The 22,637-nt window shown below is 48.2% G+C and overlaps 1 protein-coding gene across 1 annotated transcript; it reads right to left on the minus strand.

Annotated features, from left to right (window-relative positions):
- Positions 1 to 1,243: 1,243 nt before the first annotated feature.
- Lyrm9 (LYR motif containing 9) lies at positions 1,244 to 22,290 on the minus strand. Its single transcript, XM_021176961.3, has 4 exons — positions 22,211 to 22,290; positions 12,148 to 12,288; positions 10,031 to 10,123; positions 1,244 to 9,080 (listed from the first exon to the last, which is right to left on the minus strand). Exons 2-4 carry the CDS (start codon positions 12,271 to 12,273, stop codon positions 9,063 to 9,065), a joined length of 237 nt encoding a protein of 78 aa, XP_021032620.1. The 5' UTR covers positions 12,274 to 12,288; positions 22,211 to 22,290; the 3' UTR covers positions 1,244 to 9,062.
- Between the last annotated feature and the right edge of the window lie 347 nt (positions 22,291 to 22,637).

Consider the following 22,637-nt stretch of genomic DNA (forward strand, 5'->3'; position numbering starts at 1 on the left):
TGGAGCTAAGAAATTAGCGGTGATTAAAAAGAGACCAGCATCGTTGAGGTGACATCTTCTGGGAAGTGTTTTCTGAAAGCACAAAGAGGCTGTGTTCCAGAGATAGGCAAGGTTGTACTCCTTCTGCAGCGGGATTTGGTAATGTGTAAGGGTCACCCAGGTGGTACTGGTTTTGAAGGCATGAAGGGGTCATGCAGAGCAGCTGAGGCTCGGCACTGTGAGAAGCCATGGAAGGCCATTGGTGAAGGTGCAGCCTCAGTTGTAATTGAAGGCCCAGGACTGACAGGGTCATGCAGTGTTTTGGAGATGCCAGTACCATGAGATGACCACCAAGAACAGCAGCAGCAGTGGAGTACAGGCATCTGGAGCCCAGAGGACGATGTGTGTGCTACAAAGGGCATGGCTGGAGAAATGACCCAAGCCCTTGGAGGAGCCCAGAAGATCGTGAGTTGGATCCCAGATGTTGGACGGTTGGAGATTGATTTTTGCTTTGATTGTGACTGTGCCCTGATATTTTCCCTCTTGAAGGAAGAAACTGTTTTAGTGGAGCCCACAGTTAAGAGACTTTTAATTGTAAAAAGACTTTGGATTTTAAAAGAGATGGATATTTTAAAGAGATTGAAATTTTAAGAATATGTAAAGACTGTGGGACTTTTAAAGTTATTTAGATCTTGGGGATGAATAAGAATGTAAGGGTTGAGGCTTACTAGTGATGTGTTTGTGTGTCAAGTTGACAAGGGGTCAATTGTACTGGCTATTTTTGTGTCAACTTGACACAGCTGGAGTTATCACAGAGAAAGGAGCTTCAGTTGAGGAAATGCCTCCATGAGATCCAACTGTAAGGCATTTTCTCAATTAGTGATCAAGGGGGAAAGGCCCCTTGTGGGTGGGACCATCCCTGGGCTGGTAGTCTTGGGTTCTATAAGAGAGTAGGCTGAGCAAGCCAGGAGAGGCAAGCCAGTAAAGAATATCCCTCCGTGGCCTCTGCATCAGCTCCTGCTTCCTGACCTGCTTGAGTTCCAGTCCTGACTTCTTTGGTGATGAACAGCAATGTAGAAGAGTAAGCTGAATAAACCCTTTCCTCCCCAACTTGCTTCTTGGTCATCATGTTTGTGCAGGAATAGAAACCCTGACTAAGACACTGTGTAACTGGGTAGAAAGAAGAACATAATTAAACCAGTATATCATGAGAGACAGTATCCAAGTGATCCCTCAGGAAAGAGACAACCCAGCTGTACTCTCCTTTTCAAAGATTTATTTTTATTGTTTTTAATTCTCTACAGTATGCACATATGCACACGTAGTCACAGGGGCCAGAAAAGGGCATCAGAACTGGAGTTACGGGTGGCTGTGAGTCACCTGATGTCGGTGCTGTAACCAAAGCCAGGTCTTCTGGAAAGAGCCACAAGCACTGTTAACCACTGCGGCATCTCTCTAGTTCCCATCTTTTTCTGATTTTTGCTATGAATTTGACTGTTTGCTTCTGGAAGACAGGTGGTCAAACCCAGCTTCTCGGGAAAGAGCCTATGACCCCAGGCTAGGTTCATTTACTAATAAAAGCCTGGCATCTCTGTTTCATTTGGTGTCTAGATTTTGGAGGCAGAGAGATAAATCACTGTCCTTAACTTTTCCTCTTGAATCATCTTGAATTCCAGGAAGAGCAATTTTTTTAAAAGACAGACTCCACCCCCCCACACCCCTCCACCACCAAAGTGTCTGCACTCTCACCAATGAACAGATGATTGACAGATTAACAATAGCCTATTGGATCACCTTGCAGGACCGAGCTAAGTCAGTGATGGGCTGGACCACCCACTACTCAGTAGGGGTGGGGCTACTCAGTCATGTACGCCTCTGGTCATTGGAAGGTAACCCTCATGTCAGCATCCTGAAGATGAACTTGAGGTCACTGTGAGGCAGGACGGGAAGACAGGGAAAGCTTCGGGGAAGACTGGGAGGGAAAGAATGAGAACAGAACCTGGTTTGCCCTTCCTGCTCATAGGATTAAATTTTTTCAGCAAAGTAAAGCAGAGTAAAGGCAACGTTGCTCTCAGAGGCCACCTGCATTTCCCTGGAGACATCTTGTCAAGGGCGGTAAACAGGTGGTGCTTACTCAAGGTTTCAGCCTGTCCTTCTGTCCTGAGCCTTTACACTCACCTCACAACTTTGTTGACAGAGAGAATCTACAGTCAGCTGAAATTCTTTACATTTTAGCCATGTTGCAAGGTACACTCTTTGAGCAGTGTTAAAAGGAGAAAGGGGGCCAGGCATGGTGGCGCACGCCTTTAATCCCCAGCACTCGGGAGGCAGAGATAGGCAGATTTCTGAGTTCGAGGCCAGCCTGGTCTACAAAGTGAGTTCCAGGACAGCCAGGGCTATACAGAGAAACCCTGTCTCAAAAAAACAAACAACAACAACAACAACAAAAAACCAAAACAAACAAAAATAAAAGGAGAAAGGGGGGTTCTTAACTTTTAAAGATGTAACCTCAGAGCCACCAAACCTCCATCTATCTCCACTGTAAAGAAATCTCCCGGACTCTCCCAGAGAACCCACTCCCCTTTCAGGCTTTCCTGTTCTCTCTCTCCTTTTCTCCTGCTTTTTAATAAATCCAACTTTGCCTCATATTTGGCTCACCCTGACATTCATTTCTTTGTCAAAGCCATGGGTTGGCCTGGGTGATGTTCTCCAAAATGAATCCAAAGCGTGACTTGGAGATGTGTCTCTTTTGCGGATGACAACTCTACTGCTTTAATTGCTCTCCCTCCCAACACGGCCACTCTGGCTAAATCTCCCTCTGCCTTTCACTATGACTTGCCTCTTGAACTAGTTTATTGGGATTAGGTGGCCAAGACTTGCTTGTTGGCGCTACAAGAGTCCAGTCTTTTACCTGAAAAACTTCAATAGCAAATGAGCAAGTCAGTGCCCCAGCTTCATGAAAGCCTTTCACACTCTTATGTACATTTAAAACAAAACAAACAAAAAACTAGGTTTAGCTTTGGGGATCTTAACTTCCCCAAACTGGGGCCCATCCAGATAAATGGTTCATTTTCTAGACAGTATACACAATGACCCAGGGTGCATGGGGAAGGGGAATGAAAAAGGCGGCATGGTTCGAGAGCAGAGGCTGCTGGTGTAATGGTGTCTCCTCCAGATCAAATGTGTCTGTCATCATTCTGAAGCAGAGTATTGGTGATGATCCCACTAGACCATCACAAGAGGGGACTTATCAATATTTCATCAAGGAAGGAAGGAAGGAAGGAAGGAAAGGAAGGAAGGAAGGAAGGAAGGAAGGAAGGGGAAAGTCCCAAATGAGACCCCTGAGATTCCAGTCAGCTGCTCAGAGTGGGACCTCCCGATGCTGGCTCACTGCACATGCTTCTGATAAGACAGCTGGATAAGGATGCTTGCCCATGCGTCTCTGAAGAACCCTCTTTTCCCACGGCTGTTCGCTGACCCTAACTTGGAAGTAATGGCTTTCTTCTGCGTTTCTGCGCTCCAGGTATCTGCCAGCAACTACATTTGCTCTGCCATTCTCTTAAGCTTCCTTCTGCGTCCATTTAAAAATTCTTTTATCAACATGATGAAGAACCAGCAAAAGGGAAGCCCAGCTCCCCAGAAACATGTATCTTACTCCATTCTTTGGTTGAACTATAAAGGGACATCACATCATGCATGGGATGCCTTGAAGCTCCCCTCTGGTAGCGCTCCTCTACATAACCCAGATGAGTTCACTGGCTCTCCGAGCTGCATCCTTTCTTCCATCTGTCTGCATTCTCTTTCTCTGGGATAAAAAGATGTTTCTTTGTGTCTCCCCAAGAAAAGACATACCATAGCTAGTTATCAAGGCTTCCAGACTAACACTGGGACAACAACATGTACAGAAACTCAGAGACGACCCCAAATCCAAACAGTTTAGACATCTGGCTTATTGGGGAAAGGCCGACAAAGTGCCAACCCTTCTGTTGGCCATTCCCAACATTACACTGTAATCCAGATGTCGTGGTCCCAACCTCTCCAGACCCCTGTAGACACCAGAGTGTAGAGATCACTGAGCAGATCCACTCCAGATGACCAGACTTAAAGATGTCCATTTTCATTACCCAAGGCTAAATGGTTTAGAGAGTGGTAGCTTTATTTTGAAAGGCATTGGAAAGTCCAGGTATACAGTAAGCGCCTAGTGCTGCTACTGTGCCACAGAGGCAATGCCCACCCTCCTTACAGCTCTGCCCCCAAGGTGAGCTCATTGCCCTCATTTATCTGAGCCCCACAATTAGGATGATCTTCAAATTCACAGGCTCCGAGGGTGGGCTCCTAGCACTCAGTCCACACTGCTGTCTGGGCGAAAAGGGAAATGTTGATGGCTAAAGTTTCCCCAGTAAAGTATTAAGATCTAATCTTTTTTTTTTTTTTTTTTTTTTTTTTTGGTTTTTCGAGACAGGGTTTCTCTGTATAGCCCTGGCTGTCCTGGAACTCACTTTGTAGACCAGGCTGGCCTCGAACTCAGAAATCCGCCTGCCTCTGCCTCCCGAGTGCTGGGATTAAAGGCGTGCGCCACCACGCCCGGCTAAGATCTAATCTAATCTTACTGCACCCTCGGGTACAAGTAAGTCCCTAAATAGGTGGCAGTAACTCACTTCAAGGGACATCAACTGGATGGCTGCTAAGTCAGGCAACTTGATGATATGGGAGATTACAAAGCTTGGGCCAGCGAGATGACTGAGTGGGTAAAGGCACTTGCCACCAAGCCGGATGGCCTGAGCACTTTGGTGCATAAAACAAACACTCGGTAAAAATAAACAAACAGATAATAAACAAACAAATAAATAAACAAACAAACAAATACCCTGTCCAGGCTCTTGCTGAGTGTCCTTCCTAGGGCTACCTCCCCCACCTCTTTTTAAAGATTTTATTTATTATGTATACAGCATTCTGCCTGCATGTATGCTTGCAGGCCAAAGGGCGCCAGATCTCATTATAGTTGGTTGTGAGCCACCATGTGGTTGCTGGGAATTGAACTCAGGACCTCTGAAAGAGCAGCCAGTGCGCTTGACCTCTGAGCCATCTCTCCAGCTCCCAGGGCAGCATCTCTTGTTGAGTTCCTCCAAAACTAAAAATTGTCTAAGTCTTAATTACATTTCTAATTCTTACATTTCTTCTACATTGTAGGAGACTACTTTGCAGGGAACATAGTACCTGGGCTAGTCATTTATAAAATTAGGAGCGTTGGTACATACTGGTATAAGCATGCTATATAATTCCTTTATTTTATGATAATTTTCTAAACTATTTGTATGCATGTGGGTGTGTGCACCTGATTGGAGGTGCCTGCAGGATCAGATGTATTGGATCCCTCTGGAGCTGGAGTTACAGTCAGTTGTAAGCTACCAGATGTGGTTCTAACTCTGACCAATGCCAGAGCCGTAGGTGCTCTTAGCTACTGAGCTATGGCTCCAGCCCCAAAATAATGTATGCTTTAGATTACTGTTGTTTTTATGGTTATCACTGTGTGTGTGCATGATGTGTGAATGCAGGTGTGTGTATGCCACGTGTCTCATGTGGAGGTGAGAGGCATTGGTGTTCTCTTTGCTCCTTAACACAGAATCAGGAGATCAAACTCCAGTCGTCAGGTTTGCATGGCAGTGCCCACACCTGTTGGGACCATCTTGCCAGCCCCTAGGAGCTAAGTCTTGCAGGAGCCAATTACCTCTCTTGGTTGATAGGGTAGCTTTGTTTACAATGAGGTCACATTACAATCCTTAACTAAAGCCCTCAAAAACACAGGAGATGCACTAGCTGGCTCCCCTACACCCCACTCTCACTAAATTCCTTGGCCAATACTGGAACAAAACCAGAGAGAATTAGGTTTCTTATTAACAGAACAAAGAGGGGTGTGCGTACGCCTGGATTCTACCTGTTACACTTAGGTTAATAGCCAGGACCCGTAGCCGATCATATTCAAGGAGCAGAATGGCTCAGCCTGTGAGATGAGGCACCTATGGAGGCTGGCACTGGATACTGCTCCATCTGTGCCTGGCTTCTGGCACTTGGGAGACATCACTGGCCGCTATTCCACTGACTTCGGTCCTATGCTAACTTAACATGCTTGGGGAGGGTGTCTTCTCCACACTGTCATTTCCATATCAAACTGATGCCGCCCCATGGTTCACCCACTGCAGACAGAGCCCGTGCCACCGTTCTTGTCCCCATCCCATAAAGTAGGGCCAGCAACTGCAAAGCAGCTCTGAAGTCAGACTTCCACCTGCCACCATGTCCTTAAGAACAAGAAGGAAAGGCCTGTGAAAACAGCTCAGCGCAATGAGTAAGATCTGCATTCAGACCCCCAATGCCCACAGAAAAGCTGGGCTCACTGGCACACACCTGAGGCCCGGGTAGTGTGTGTGTGTGGCAGGAGAGAGCATGAGTTAGATCCCCAGAATCTGCAGGCTGGCAGTCTCATCAATCAGTGACCTGTGGGGAGAGACCCTGCCTCAGAATGCCACGTACTGAGCAACAGAGGGACAACCCAGCATCAGACCCTGCTCTCCCTGTGCACACACAGGTATACCCAGGTACTGGCACATGTGTGTGTGGACACTCACACACATACATGTGGACACACACACACACATGACTGGAGAAGACATCTTGGAGAGGGATCAAATATTAAGGACACATTCATGGAGATTCAGTTTTTTCTCCCCCACTTTCTTTCTTTTTTTTTTTTTTAAAGTACCCTTTTTCTTTATCTTTTCCTTTTTCTTTTTATTTATATATTTTCTGGCCCTGCTTGCTCCAGCCTTATTTATTTTATAAATATGAGTACACTATTGCTCTCTTCAGATACCAGAAGAGGGCACCAAATCCCATTATAGATGGTTGTGAGCCACCATGTGGTTGCTGGGAATTAAACTCAGGACCTCTGGAAGAGCAGTCAGTGCTCTTAACTGCTCTTCAGCCCTCTCTTTCACTTTCAACAAATGAAATAAGCCTGTCTTCCACCCTTATTTTATCAATAGGGAGACCCCACCAGATACAGGTCGATGTCCTATGTCATAGGGATAACCTGGCCACTGATCTGTATTGTGTTCTCTGAAACCACCCTCATAACAACGGGACCCCACACCCCTCTCACACTCCCTGTGAGTGGCAGCCCCTGGTCCTCAAATCAGTGTTAGTCCTTTCTCTTCAGCCCCATTCTAATGAACAACTCTGCCTAAGGCCAGGCATGGTGGCACACATGGCTACTCAATTGCCACGACCACCACCAGGTGAGGATTAGTCCCTGGGCTCAGATGGACTGGACAGCAGCAGTGGGGATGGAGGGACTGCGGCTTTGCTCTTGCCCTTTGCCTGGCAGTCATCTTGGAGCCCAAACCTGTGGCTCTGCTCATCTCTGAGGAATGATCCTTCCAGGCAAGTGGGTGTCTGACTTACCCAAGTCCTTAGCGTTGTTTGACACACATGTCGAGGGAACAATCCTATTCAGAGAACAGCAGTCAGGGAGAAACAATAGAGGGCTAGAGAGATGGCTTAGCATGAGCGTGAGCGTGAGTGTGAGCGCTAACTGCTTGCAGAAGACTCAGGTTTGGTTCCTAGCACTTTCATCAGACAGCTCATACTGCCTATAACTTCAGTTCCAGGGAGCCCAATGTCCCCAGGCCTCTGAGGGCACCTGCACACACGTGGTACACACAAATAAAATAAAAATCTTCTTTTTTAAAAGAAGAAATAATAAGAGCCAACAGATGACTCAACAGATAGAGGCATTTGCCACCAAGCCTGATAGCTCGAGTTCAATCTCTGGGACCCATGTAGAGGAAGAAGTGAGCTGCCTCCTGCAAATTGTCCTGACTTGAGCATTTATCAGTAGCAGCAGCAGTAGCAGCAGCAGCAGCAGCAGTAGCAATGTGTTGTGGCACACCTGTATCTAAGTGCTTGGGAGGCAGAGACAGAAAGACTGCTGAAAGTTCAAAAGTTCAAGGCCTGCCAGTGTATACACTGAGATCCTGTCTGAAATAAATCAAAAGAGGAGTAAGAAAACTGTGAGCTTTCACAAGTGGACACACGTGCTTCAGGACTGTCCGCCCCTTCTGCTTAGACAGAGGTCACATCATCCCGCAGAACTGCAAGGGCACAGACAGGCACTAGCTCACCCGAGTGCCCCACGAACATTCAACCCCCAGTGTGGCCTCTCTGCATCTTCTGGCTACTTTGCCCACCTGGGCCACTTCCCCCTGGACCCGATCTCCTTCTCTCCAGTGAGGACACACTGTGGAGCACGGAAGCCTGGACCTGGCTGGTGCCTACCCTGCCTACTTGCACCTTATTGCTGGTCTAGTGTGGTAGATGTTTTCCCACTTCAAGGGTCAGGGTTTCTGCCTGGAGCATATTGGGAGGGAGCCGCTGCTTAACAGACTGATGGACACAGCATGGCACAGATAAGAGGGTTTGTGGACTCTGAGAGGGGACAAGACACACTCACAGCTGAGTCACTGAACAGGACGAGGAGCACAGCGGCTTCCTAGCAAGGTCCCTGTGCAGCAAGGTCCCTGTGCAGGGAGTTGGTGTGAGGCACATGACTGCCGCCTCACCCAGGCTCACACGGATACCTGACAGATGGCGTATAGGCCGGCTGGGATTCAGATCCACAGCTGCCTGGTTCTCAAGCCCGTTCGTTTCTTTCTATACAGGTGGTCATCTGAGGGGACATCTCTTATGGGGCTGGGAGATCGGTGACGGGACCTCCAGAATAAATTAACTGCCTTCAGGGCAAAGTAAAAGAACAGATAAGCAAAAATGAGAAACACAGAGAAGAAGCAAAAGAACTCCAAATTCTCCCCAAATTGCATATCGTTTCTGTCTGGAAAAGCAGACATAAAAGATGCTGGAGACATGGCTGCAATGACGAGAACCACCTCACCAAATGTCAGTTACGATTTCTTGCTTTCAGCCAACAAGGTCAAAGAATATTCCAGAACTGATGCTGTTCCAAGAGCAGAAGGCTTCTCAGTTCCAAGTGACTCCAGGGCAGCTAAGCACTCACCGTAAGCTCCAGACACTCAGTTTTGTTTCCTATACTGCAAGACAGAGAGATGAGAAACGGGTGAGGGAAGCCATGGGGGAGGGCTCTGTTGTGTCACACGGGCCTCTCCACGCCTGCAGGGGTTTCTGGGAGGTGGTGAGACTCCATCGGAAGGCCCTTCACCTTCACATCGAGTTGGTGCCTAGGCCCTCCTTCTTTAATTAGAAGGCTGGGAGGCCGAGGGCACTGGGACTGAGCATGGAACTCACCAGGGCTCAGCCTTATTCTGAATCTTGTTTGTGGGAGAAAAGTCCCAGGCAGAGGAGACCCTCAGACGCCCAGGGTCCCCAGCCAATCATTGAGGCTTTCCTGTCTTTGTTTTGATTTTTCTGTCAGGGATAAGCCCCAGGGGCTTCTGCTCTAGGCAAGCAGTTGACCACTGAGGTCAATGCCCTATCAGAATCTGGTTTTTACAAAGTGGATTTTAAACCCCACATCTGGAGCGTCTGAGCTAGGACGACAAGGATCTGGGGGTACACTCCAGTTCTGCACATTCCTGGTGCCTTTATCCCATCTACAGTCTAGGTGTTGGTCCTAGACAGCAGCCTAGTCTTGGTCAACTTCACACAAACTCGAGTCACCTGGGAAGAGGCACCCTCAGCTTCTACGGGATTGGCCTATAGGTGTCTGTGAGGCATTTTCTTAATAAATGGTTGATATAGAAGGGCCCAGCCTACTGTGGGTGGTACCACCGCCAGGCAGGTGGTCCTGGGGTGAATAGGGCAGCTGAGGGAGCCATGGGAACCAAACCAGTTAGCTGGCTTCCTTTAAGGTCGGCTCTAGTTCCCGCCTTGGGGGACTGGGAGGAGCAACCATAAGAGATTATCTTCCTACCTAGGAGGAGTGCAGGCGCCTCCGTTTTCTACTGTGATGCGCGAGCGCCCCCTGATGGCCGAGGAGGTTACAGCATTCCTATTCCAGTGCCAGAGCCAACCAAGCACTTACTTTGTTCATGATCCAGTCGGCATCTTCAATGGCTCTTTTAATAATCTGCTGGATTCTCTCGGAGTTGTCTTCATCTGAGTGAACTTGGAAACTCTGTAGGTTTCAGCATAAAAGGATATGGTCATGTGAAATCCAGAACTTCAGAGAGCCCAGTCCCAAGAGACCATGAGGCACTAGCTCTGCTGAGGTGTGCTCATCCCACCTACCCTGCTCTTAGACCACAGCTTTTGAGCCCTAGTTTACTTGGCAGCAGAACTGTCTGTGCAGCCCACAGGGAGGATGAAAAGGAGACCCAGCCACTGGGCAGCTAGGTTATTTGGCAGGGCCAAGGGGAGCCACAATCTCTGGGGTTGATTTGCTCAGCACAGGAATCTAACTCAATCCAAGCGTGCTGGGGAGGGATTGGCCTCGATGGTCACCAGGTGCTGATGCTGGGGAAGCAATGGGGAAGGGAAAGAAGGCACAGGGACAAAGGACCCTGGGAAATCCGGGGTGGCTTCTGACCAGTGACCTAAGACCTGAATTTACTTGTGTGAACCTCAGGGTTCTTCCAAAAGAATGGAGCCCTCCCTCCCTTGACTGTGCTCCCAAGCCCACATTCACTCTCCTACTCATCCCAGGAGCCCACTCGGTGCCTGTCCAGGAAGTCTCCCCTCACTGCCCCAAAGCTAACCACCGCCCCCTGTTTCCATCAGCCTCCTATTGCTACCACTATTTCTCTTTTACTCTGTGAGACAGGATCTCACTCTGTAGCCCTGGCTGGCCTTGAACTCACTCTGTAGACCTGGCTGGCCTTGAACTCAGAGAGATCCACCTACCTCTGCCCCTTGAGTGCTGGGATTAAAGATGTGTATCATCACAATGTATCTGTATGAAATTTAATTTTTAGTTCTTTATTTGGAAATCATTTCCTTTTTTAAAAAGATTGATTATGTATCCAGCATTCTGCCTGCATGTATGCCTGTAGGCCAGAAGAAGGCACCAGATCTCATTATCGTTGGTTATGAGGCACCACGGGGAATTGAACTCAGGACCTCTGGAAGAGCAGACGGTGCTCTTAACTTCTAAGCCATCTCTGCAGTCCCACCGTTAAATTTTTATTATTTTGTTTGTTGCATGGTGTTTTGCCTGTGTCTATGTCTGTGACCATATGCATGCAGTACACAGGTGGCTAAACAACAGAACCGGAATCCTCTGGAAGAGCTGCAGTGCTCTCAACCTCTGAGCCGTCTCCCCAGCCCCAGAAGTGATTTCTTATAGGAAGGTAGTCCAGGGTGCACGGGACCCTTTACCTTGCTGGTTGTGTCATTCTCTCTTCAGAATCTTCTAAAGTAAGTGACAGGCACTACGCCTTGTCCCCTAAAACCCTCACTGTGTGTTTCCTGACAAAGGGACCCTCTGATGTAACCCCAGCAATCAAACTCAGACAAATCAGCATCAATGCAACCGCTCCCTAATCCGCAGCCAGTGTCCTAATTCCCACTGCTGCCTTCCTCTCTGGCTGAGGATCTGGGTCAAGTCTTCCACTTGTGACATCACTGTAGTCGCTGCTAATTGAGAGCTGCTGCTTGCTCTTCCTGGTGGCCCATAAAACTTTGTTCTGATTTTATCTATCTATCTATCTATCTATCTATCTATCTATCTATCTATCTATCTATCTATCTATCTAGACAGGTCCTCTTTCTGGGACCAGGAGTACCCAATCCTTATTTATTTATTTATTTATTTATTTATTTATTTATTTATTTAAGACAAGTCCTCTTTCTGGGACCAGGGGTACCCAATCCTCTTGTCTCTGCCTCCCCAATGCTGGGTGCAGGCCACCACCCCAGTCTTTCTGGATGTTGAACTCTGGTTCTCGTGCTTGTATGGCAAGCACTTTATCAACTGATTCCTCTCTCCTGCCTCTACCCAGTCTGTTTTGATAGCCTTGGAGCTATCTCATTCAGGTCCCAGCACAGTGCTGAGATGCCAACGGATATAGCCGCTGTGCCACTGACAGAAGCCAGAGGCTAGCTGCCTGTGTTTGCAGTGCTTCTTATGAGACTCCTAGGCCCACTCCCTGGCACCTGTGGCTCTGGCCCCCCAGCGCACACCTCCCCCAGACCTGTTCCCACCTGCCTGACAGCATGCTTGTAGTACTCCTGGATGCCCTTGGTTGGCAGCTGCCGGCAACAACGCAACAAGTAACGGTACAGCTGCAATGGCGTCTGGATCAGCTCTGCCCCTGGCAGAGGGGCCATGTGCGAGCCTCAGCCCTGAAAAACACAGAACATCACGTTCTTAGCCATCAGGCCAGTTCCACGGTGGCACCGGTCTCCAGTCCCAGCCCTCTGTGAGCCATCTGCACAGAGGCTTGGTCCCCCTTGTGGCCCAACTCCAGAAGCCTACACCCTGAGCTGGGGCTAGCCTTAGCATACAGCAGGCCCATGAGGACCTAATGCAAGTGTAGAAGGAGATGTGTCACCTCAGCCCAGAGTCTTGCAAAAGCTTAGCTTCAGGTGGCAGGTGAAATGGGGAAAATGAACAGAAAACCCCAGGTGGCAGTCACAGAGCCGTCAAGGCTACCTACATGCTAGTGAGGGCATCAGGCAAGAGGATGGGAAGCCTGAAGGTCTAAACCTGGCTAGTCAAAGTGTTGTTCCCAAAGCACTAACACTGGTATGAAATAAAATCTTGGGCTGCAGAGACAGTTCAGTTCTTTTGTTTGTTTGTTTGTTTGTTTGTTTTTTGTTTTTGTTTTTTTTCGAGACAGGGTTTCTCTGTATAGCCCTGGCTGTCCTGGAACTCACTTTATAGACCAGGCTGGCCGACAGCTCAGTTCTTAAGAGCACTGACTACTCTTCCAAAGGTCCTGAGTTCAAATCCCAGCAACCACATGGTGGCTCACAACCATCCACAATGAGATCTGACATACGATCTGACATACCTCTTCTGGTGTGTCTGAAGACAGCTACAGTGTACTTACATATAATAATAAATCTTTGGGCCGGAGCAAGCGGGGCCAAGCATGGCTGACCAGAGTGAGCTGGAGCAAGCACAGGTTCTGAATTCAATTCCCAGCAACCACATGAAGGCTCACAACCATCTGCACAGCTACAGTGTACTCATACACATAAAATAATTAAATCTTTTATTAAAAAAAGGAAATACAATCTTGGGCCCTAGACAGATAGCTGCATGTTAATGAGATGCTTAGCAGGTCAGAATGCACAGTGTGGATCCCACGAAGAAGCTATAGATGGAGTGACCAAAGAGAAGCTGGGACTAGGTACGTGACTTCATGTTACTGAGTCATTAGTTACAATGAGCACAATATTTATTTAACATAAAAATTGTTGCAAACATATGAAAACTAAGCACAGAAAGGTAAGGTATCTTGCCTAAGCTCACACAGCTGACAAAAGGCCTGAGATTTAAACCTTGGCATTCTGGCTCCAGCATCCAGAAACAAAAGAAAGGGGACCTGAATTGAAGCCTTCCATGAATTCCAGACCAGCCAGACGATATAGCGAGACACTGCCTCAAAATTCATGTTTGTTTGTTTGTTTGTTTGGAGCCGAAAGAGATGGTTCTACAGTTAAGAGCACTTGCTGTTCTTCCTGAGAACTTGGGTTCAGTTCCTAGCACCCACGTGGCTGCTCACAACTGTCTGATTCTTCTGTTACACCCAGGATCCAATACCTCTTCTGGCCTCCAGAGACACCAAACATACACATGGTGCACACACATTCATGCACGCACATGTGAGCATTCACACACACACACTCACACATACGCATTCCTGCACACAGGAGTTTATGTACACATATGTTTATGCACATACACAGGCATGCACACACACACACATGAAAGTAAACAGTCATGCCCATAACATAAAACATAATTTAAAATCTTTTTAAATATTAGAGGGGAAAGATGCTATTAACATACAAAAATTCACAGAGACACTTGGCAATTTTCACATGTCCGCCTCTGCAGGAACCACCACCGCCACAATGAAGAACAAGCTTATCCAACCACAATTACCTCTGCCTCCCTCCAGCTCCTTCCTCACTTCCCAGCTCCAGCAGCTGCTCACTGGCTTCCCCAACCCAGGCTCCTTCACATGTTCCCAAGGTTTGTGTCAATGGAATGGTCGGTCTGCCATGCTTCCTTCTGTATCTAAGGAATCCATTTTTCCATCTTCTGTGTCTATGTCCGTCTGTCTGTCTATCTATCCATCCATTTATTTTGGCTTTTCAAGACAGGGATTCTTTGTAGGCCTGGCTGTCCTGGAACTTACTTGGTAGATTAGGCGGGCCTCGAACTCAGAGATCTGCCTCAGTCTGTTTCCTAAGTGCTGAGTTAAAGGCATGCACCACTCCCCACCCCCTGCCCCCCCAGCTTCCATATTTTTAAAATGTGAATCTGTTTTTCAGCTATTACATAAATCATAAGAATTATGGAGTACCACAGGATACTTCAAAACATGTTTCTATTGTGATTTTTAAAGGCTTATCTTTTCTAATTATAGTATGAATGTCTGTGGAGGGTATGCACATGTGAGTACTGGTGCCCAAAGAGGCCAGCAGCATGGGATTGCCTGGAGCTGGAGTTCCTGATCAGCTACCCGAGGAGGATTCTGGGAACTGAACTCAGGTCCTACTGTACGAACTAAGATGAACTTGTGTGTGTGTGTGTGTGTGTTTACACTCAAGAGCGTGTGTGTCACAGCACACGTGTGAAGGTTAGAGGACAGCTTGCAGGAGTCAGTGCTCTCTTTCCATGAGGTAGGCTTGAGTTTTGAACTGGTGTCATTAGGCTTAGAGGCAGGGACCTCCCTTCCCCTGACAGAGCCATGTTATTGGCCCAGCTTTGTCTTTTGAAGAGAGTACAGGTGTTTCTAAATGGTGGGCTCTAAAATACAAAGATCTGTTACCCTTCCATTAGGTGCCTCCAGCCCTGATCTTACCTGTGTGCCCACTGCTCCAAAGGACCCTGCCTGGCACCCAATGTCAGTCCATTCTATTCCACACTTGATACCAAGTGAGCTCTGACCCGCTATCCTGGATACACCCATGTCAGCCCCAGGAATGTGCCCCAGAATCTCCAACTAGCAAGAATGTCAGTTCTCTACAGCTCCGCATGGCGGTGGCTCCCTTCCCAGCCCCTCAGTGGAAGCCCTTTCTCACTGCCTGCACCCCACTCTCCGTGGGAGTGAATCACTTTGATGTCATGCGGGAGGCTCTCGTAGCTGAGCTGGGCCCAAGCCTCAGCACTGGGCCTGGCCCCCAGCAAGCTTCACACTGGATGAACTGAACCAGCCGTCGATCCTGTTATCTCTGCACTGCAGGCTTCCTGTCTAGGAGGGACAGGCTCCTGCCAGATGAAAAAGCTCAGAGAAGGGACCGAGTGACTGGTGTTAGTTTTAAAGTTGCAAAGGCTGCGGAGAACGCTGCCAGGAGAACCACCCACTAGAACTGCCTGACATCCCTGCACTAACATGGGAACCATGATAGGCTGGGGTCAGAGGCACCAACATTCTATTTCAAGGATATCTTTTCGGAACAATACACGCTCGTCTCCTCAGCTCTCATGGTTCTTCCGGCTCTTTCTCTAACACTGGAGTTGACCAGCAATTGTCCGCTCCCATCATCTGTTCTCCCTCCTAGCAAATGACAGCTTTGCAAAACTCCGGTGCACAGGGGCCCAACAATGCCTGACCAACCAGGGCCCAGGATTCCTATCTGTTCAGGGATTGGCTCGCAGATGAGCAGCTGGTACTGGAAGACTCCCTTCCCAACTAGACTCAGTAATTCTATAAGGGATTCCATCTTGCCTCCTCTTGGTTCCAAGCAGAAGGCAGAGCTGGAACTTGCTAGAACAAAGTCTTAAAATGTTAAATCCATAGGAAGGCCAGGCCCCAGAACTAATACCCTGACAAATTACTCCGATTACCTGCAAAGCCGCTTGGAACGGCGATTCTGTCATCTTCAACCCGAAAGACTCTGATAGAGCTCGATGCCCCACTTCTACTTTCAGGGGCTGGGGTGTGTTTAAGTTGGTAAAACGCCTGCCTAGCGTTTAGGAAGTTCTGGGTACAATCTCTAACACTGCAAACAGAAAGCATGCCGGTGCAGGCCTGATATCCCAGCACTAAGGAGGTGGAGGCAGCAAGATCACAGGGTCACCCTTGGCTATGTAGGTAATGAGTTTAAGGACAGCCTGGGCTATATGTCTCAAAGACCAAACCAAAACCAAACCACTTCTATGACCCATTTCAATGGTTGCAGCTGTAAGGAAGTCTAAACAGGACAGGGCTCTTCAACCCCCTGATTTCAGCAGAGTGACTGGCTCTGCTTTAGCCTAGCCCACAGAGGGTGACCTCATAAGCTGTGATGGGGGTGACTGGAGCAAGTGGGGTCAATCAGAGTGAGCGGGACCAGAGTGAACAGGAGTCCTAAATTCAATTCCCAACAACCACATGAAGGCTCACAACCATCTGTACAGCTACAGTATACTCATATACATAAAATAAAATAAATCTAAAAAATAAAAAATTAAAAAAAAAAAGCTGTGATGGGCAGGACCCTCAAGGACAACCACAGAGGACACACTACAGTCCCAACTCGACAGGCAGCTCCCCTGGCAGGCTTCCCCAGACTATATAAAGTGCTAATCAAATATTGTAAAATGCTAGTCCGGAACAGATGGTTACCATCTGCGGCCCTCAAACTTAACATTTGGAAAGAGCACAAGTTTGCTTCACTGCTTTAAAACCCAGGCAATACTTAGTAACCAACCCAGCAAGTATGGGCGGAAGATTATTTTCAGCTCAATTATATTACTTAGTCATTCTTAGTAATAACCAGCAGAGAATACATGTGTGGGTCCACTGAGAGGAGCTGAACTAAAAACTGCTTTAATTTAATTTAAAGTGTGGGTTTACTATTATTTAGGGGCCACGAACCATCACCAAGACTACAGTGGAAGCCCCGACCCTGGAAAATGCTTGCTCTCTTATTCTGCCCTTCGGACTTGACCTCGGACTCCAACCCCAGCCGTGCCCTATGAAAGCTCTTCCAGGCACAGATGCTCAGATCATCCCTCAAAGCCCAACCAGTCCTCCTCCTTCTAACCCTAAGCCACTTGAACTCCTCTCAAAATCTACCTCTCTGTGCCTCTTAGATTTACAGCTCCTTCCAGCGCAGACTCTTCCTGCCTCACCTGCCACAGTCTAGAACTGGCCTCTCCACCTTCTATCCATTTCCCTACCTGCTCTCCACACAACAGCCTAAGTGGACCTGAAACAACAAATTTCAGGGCACCCAGTCTCCTCCTAATCCCCCTTGTCCTTGTCACCTCCGAATCCTCCCCCACTTGTCACCCTGGCAACTTTTCTCAAAATGTTATGTTTAAAACCATTTTGGGTATGTTGTTTTTAAGGAATGGGCACAGAAATGTACCAAGCGAATAGAGTTGCAATCAAAATGAGGGACTGGCAGAAACGGTGCCCGTGGCACTGAGCGGGAAAGGTGACGGCCTACAGAACACCCAGGTCCCTTTCCATGGCCCAGGGAGTCCTGTGTCTGCATCACCTACCCCTCTAGCTGAGTGGGACAGTCTGTGGCAGCTGTGTCTAGGGATGGTCTCTAGCCTGTGACAGGTGACAGAAGGCTTGACATGGGACAGATATATTAGTCAGGGGCCTCAGTGTGTGTGTCGGTGTGAGGTATGTGTGTATGTGTAGAGTGTGTGTGTCTGTCAGTGTGGGGTATGTGAGTATATGCATGGGTGTATATGTGTGTACATGTGGGGTATATGAGTGTGTGTATGGAGAGGATAAATGTGTGTGTCTGTTGTGTGTGTGACAAGGAATTTGTCCTGTAATTCTGTGAGCTGGCAAGTCCAAACCCTACAAAGCCAAAAATGCCCTGACTCTAACCCTAAGACAGAAAGTTGCCAGGAAAGAGGAAAGAGTCATGGTCCCAGTTCAAAGGGCTTCAAGAGAACTCTTGTGTAGGAAAGGCTCCGCCTGTTCATTCTAGCCCCATAACAGTCACTTGTAAACATCTAACATCCTCCAGACAGGAGAGACAGTAGCGGGAACTGAGGCCACGTACCACTCCTGCCTGCCCCCAGGACTGATTAAATCTCTCCACATCGCCAGACCTACATTTCCTGATGCTGGCTAAGTATAAGACTGACACAGGCACAGGCAGAGCCGGTAGACAGGAAGTGGCTCAAACGCACAGCAGGAACTGTGGTGACCTCAGAAAGGCCATGTCACCCCGTCTCACTCTAGCCTGATCAGGCTCTCAGCTGGACTAAGGGAAGGGCAACCACTTGTGTGCAAGGAAGGCCCGGCAGCCATTTTCTGAGGGAGGGTGTTATAGTGCTTTATCAACCCCTCAACCAAAACCTTTCCATAGCTACACACCAGCTGACACTGTCCAGATGGTCTGAACCTTCTAATGGTGTTGGGAATCACGACGATATTGTGGCTATGTGGTGTTTGCTCTTATTCTTATATGATGCAGGTACAAGTATTAAGAGGAGATATGTGCTGGGTGGTGGTTGTACATGCCTTTAATCCCAGCACTCAGGAGGCAGAGGAAGGCAGATTTCTGAGTTCAAGACCAGCCTGGTCTACAGAGCAAGTTCCAGAACAGCCAGGGCTACACAGAGAAACCCTGTCTCGAAAAACTGAGGGGGTGGGGGACAAACTAAGAAGCACAAGAAATGTGAAGCGGGGCTAGTGAGATGGCTCAGTGGGTAAGAGCACCCGACTGCTCTTCCGAAGGTCCGGAGTTCAAATCCCAGCAACCACATGGTGGCTCACAACCATCCGTAACAAGATCTGACTCCCTTTCTGGAGTGTCTGAAGACAGCTACAGTGTAATTACATATAATAAATAAATAAATAAATATTTTAAAAAAAAAAGAAATGTGAAGCATCTGAGCTCTGTCCTGATCACCAGCAAGTCCATCACACAAAGCCGACTCCCTCAGTCCCTCTGCCATCATCCCCTTTCCAGCACAGGAGTGAAGACATTACCATCTTCCCCACCCCACCCCACCCCACCCTGCCCTACTCAGTGCTTCGCATCCTCCCCACTCTCCCTCATCCCTGAGTTTCCTCCCCCGACTCTCAAGCACACCAAGAGTGTGAGAAACAGCAGACTGAGTGTGTTCGGACCAGTTCCATGAACAATGACCCTGTCAACTCCCGTGACCCGAGAATTCAAGGAATGCAGCTCAGACTGCATTCTCTGTTCAGACCCTGCTGACCCTGGCATCCATTTCAAAGTACCTTTCTGCATGGACTATTATTAAGTCCGCGTACCCATCTTGTACTGTCTAATAAGAGCCCCAGCCGGCTGTACAATCTCTGGGGTGCCTGAGTGTTATTCAAGTCATCTCTATGTAATGAAAGTGCAGAGACAATCACACCCCAGGACAGAGAGAACTGTCCTCAGCATTGCTCATCCACACAACATCTTCCCTGGCATCTGAGTGTACAGGACCACTAAGAAGACCAACACCTTGTTTATCCAGAATCTTCTGCAAAGCTGATGTCATTCATATCTGATCAACTTTTCACAAAGAGGCTGATTAGTTCATTATGACAGCTTTAAACACAATACTAGAGAAGGTATCGTTAGCCCCATTTTATAGATAAGGAAACCAAGGCTCAGAGAAGCTGTGATTTGTCAGTGGCCACATAGCTGTGCATAGTCAGGCAGGGAACTAACCATAGGTCTATTTGATTCTAAAGCTCACAATCTTACTTGCTGACTTACTTATTCCCTGACATCTGCTAAATGGGTATACCTAAGAATGCTAAGGCTGGGACAGGGAAGTAAGCCAGTGTTAAAAGCACCTCCAGAACACATGTGAGTCCCTGAATTAAGTCCCCAGAACTAAAACAAAATGCACAAGTAGGGATTCCATCCACAAAGAACTCTCCTGGGCCTATGCAAGACCAGACTCAGTCATGATATGCTTACTAAACTAGACTGTTCATTCAAAACTTAGCCACAAGTCTCTGCTCCTTTCAGAAATACAAGGGCACTGTAGCACCCTCTCAAACACAGATGGAAAAGAAAATCAGGCTAATGTCAATTACACACACACACACACACAAAGGAATGCTTTAAAAAAAAATCTTAAGAGAGATAGGATGCCTTAGAAACCGGCCTTACAATCTGAGTTCAAACACTTGGATCCCACAAGGTGGCAGGAGAGAACCAATTCCCAAAAGTTGTCCTCTGACCTCCACTTGTGACCACACACACACTCATTACACTCACATACAGAACTGAATGGGCCTGGTGGCATATCCCCGTAATAGCACTCAGGAGGTAGAAGCAGGAAGCCTGGGTTCAAGGTCCAGTCTAGGCTACATAATAAGCTCGAGGTCAGCCTGGGCTATCCAAGATCCTGTCTCAAAACTTAAACAAGGGGCTGGAGAGATGGGTCAGCAGTTAAGAGCGCTGACTGCTCTTCCAGAGGTCCTGAGTTCAAATCCCAGCAACCACATGGTGGCTCACAACCATCTGTAACAAGACTGGATGCCCTCTTCTGGTGTGTCTGAAGACAACTACAGTGTACTTACACATAATAAATAAATCTTTAAAAAAAAAAAAAACTGAAACAAAACCAGTTTATAAAGCTGAAAGAACAAGACCTATTGGTGGGGTCGGGGGGGGGGGGCATAATGGGAACTTCCTGAGTGCCAGGTGACAATGTTGGCACAGGTGCTAAGACGAAAAGACCCAATCACAGGTAAGCTCACTGTCCTTATCACTAACCTATGTCCTAACACGGGTCACCTAAAAATAATTGGAAAAAGAGTCATACATTTAAAAAGATAATGGAACTGCAGAAAATAACCCGAAATTATGCCCAATTGAGTATTGATAAAAGTTAAATTAAGCCTCCACCAGCCATTTTTTTTTAAATACGCAATTAATCTTCATGATGGAGAAAGTTGAAAATAGGAATGGTTAGCTCCCTGCCCCCGCCCATCCGAGGGCTCCATCTGGCATATTTATGTTCTTCCAGCAATCCTGCCTCCCCTCGTCCCTCTCCCACACAGCCAAGGTCAGCCCAGCCTCCCTACATTCCCACCGGCACACCCTTCAGAACCAGCTTTTGGTCCATCCCTGTGGGAGGTGGGGATGCTGGAAATGAATCCTGGGGCTTGAGGACGCCTGGCAACCTTTTTACCACGGAGCTGTTCCTAGCTCTTAGTCTCTTTCTTCCTGGCCAAATCCCACGTGCCACCCAAGGATATACACTTTATCCTTCCCTTTCTTTGGCCCACCCCCACCTTATACCCAGAAGACAGGTATGTAAGAGTAAGGACTTCAAATGAGTCCCAAGGGCCATCACTGGGCACATGGGGAGATAAAATCTGATCCAGGCAGACCTTGGAAAATTATTCTGTAATAAAGAGAATGAAGCACCTACATATGCTACCACGTGCGTGCTTTGAATGCGGCATAAAAGACGCAGGAAACCAATAACCCGGGCTACATATGATTGATTCCATTTCTGTGAGACGTTCAGAACTAACAAAATCTATGGAAATCAGCTAAGTGGTTGCCTAGCGCAAAGAGAAAGGACGAGACCGGAGAGGGGTTTTGCCAGCAAATGTAGATGGTTTTCTTTCAAGGTAAATGTTCTAAAATCAACAGTGGCCGTAGATGCACATCTGCGCACATTCTAAACGTGTGCACTTTAGCACTGGCCGGGAATCACAGTACTACTGGGAAGTTGGGGCAGGGGGATTACGAGTTCAAGGCCAGATAGGATTACATATTGCAAAGACCAAAATTATTCCAGATACTCCTGGTAACAGGGTGTTCCTGCAGACCGAGTAAAAGTAGCACGTCTCCTCTTTAAAAACCATAGAACGGAGGCTGCTCCAGCCGAGTGCTGATGCCAGCAGCACATGGCGGAGACCTGGCTCCCCGTGTCCTCCGACACCGCATCCCGGCCTCCCACGCTCCTCCGCGGCGCAGCAACTATGGCTGCGACAGGTGTCGCTGGCTCTCGGGGAAAGCCTGGAGCGCCCGCAGATCGCCCCCAGGGCTTCCACAGATCCCGGCCCTGCAGGCAGCCTCGGTAATCCCCAGTCCGCCCCCGCCGCCCCCCGAGTCCCCGCCCAAGGGCCCGCGCAGCGCGGCTCACCCGCCTTCCCGGCGGACGCCAACTGGAGACACCGCGAGCGACACGATTGCGCCTGCGCGGCGGAAGCAAGCGCAGCCCCGCCCCCGCCTGGTACCCTAGCGCCCTCTGCCGGCCATCCGCGGGACTCGGGGTCCTACTGGGTGCGGGCTTCCTGATCCGACCCCGCCCAGTTGGCTGGACCCATGGCCGGCTTTTCCTTGTCTTCCTTACAACCTCTGATGGCAAGCTCTTCTTCATATTCCCACGAATGGATAGAATATTAGGGGTGCTCAAGATCTGTGAAAAGTCTTCTTGAAGGACGTGTCCTTCCTGTTGTTATGTTGATGACAGGAATTATGTTTGGAAGGGAGTCTTCATTTTGAGTCACTTGATCAAATTACAGTCCCACAACACCTGTCAGAAGAATACATATGACAGTAATAGGCAC

This window comes from Mus caroli, unplaced genomic scaffold (genome assembly GCF_978045245.1).
Source record: "Mus caroli unplaced genomic scaffold, Mus_caroli_1 scaffold_13, whole genome shotgun sequence".
Lineage (NCBI taxonomy): Eukaryota > Metazoa > Chordata > Mammalia > Rodentia > Muridae > Mus > Mus caroli.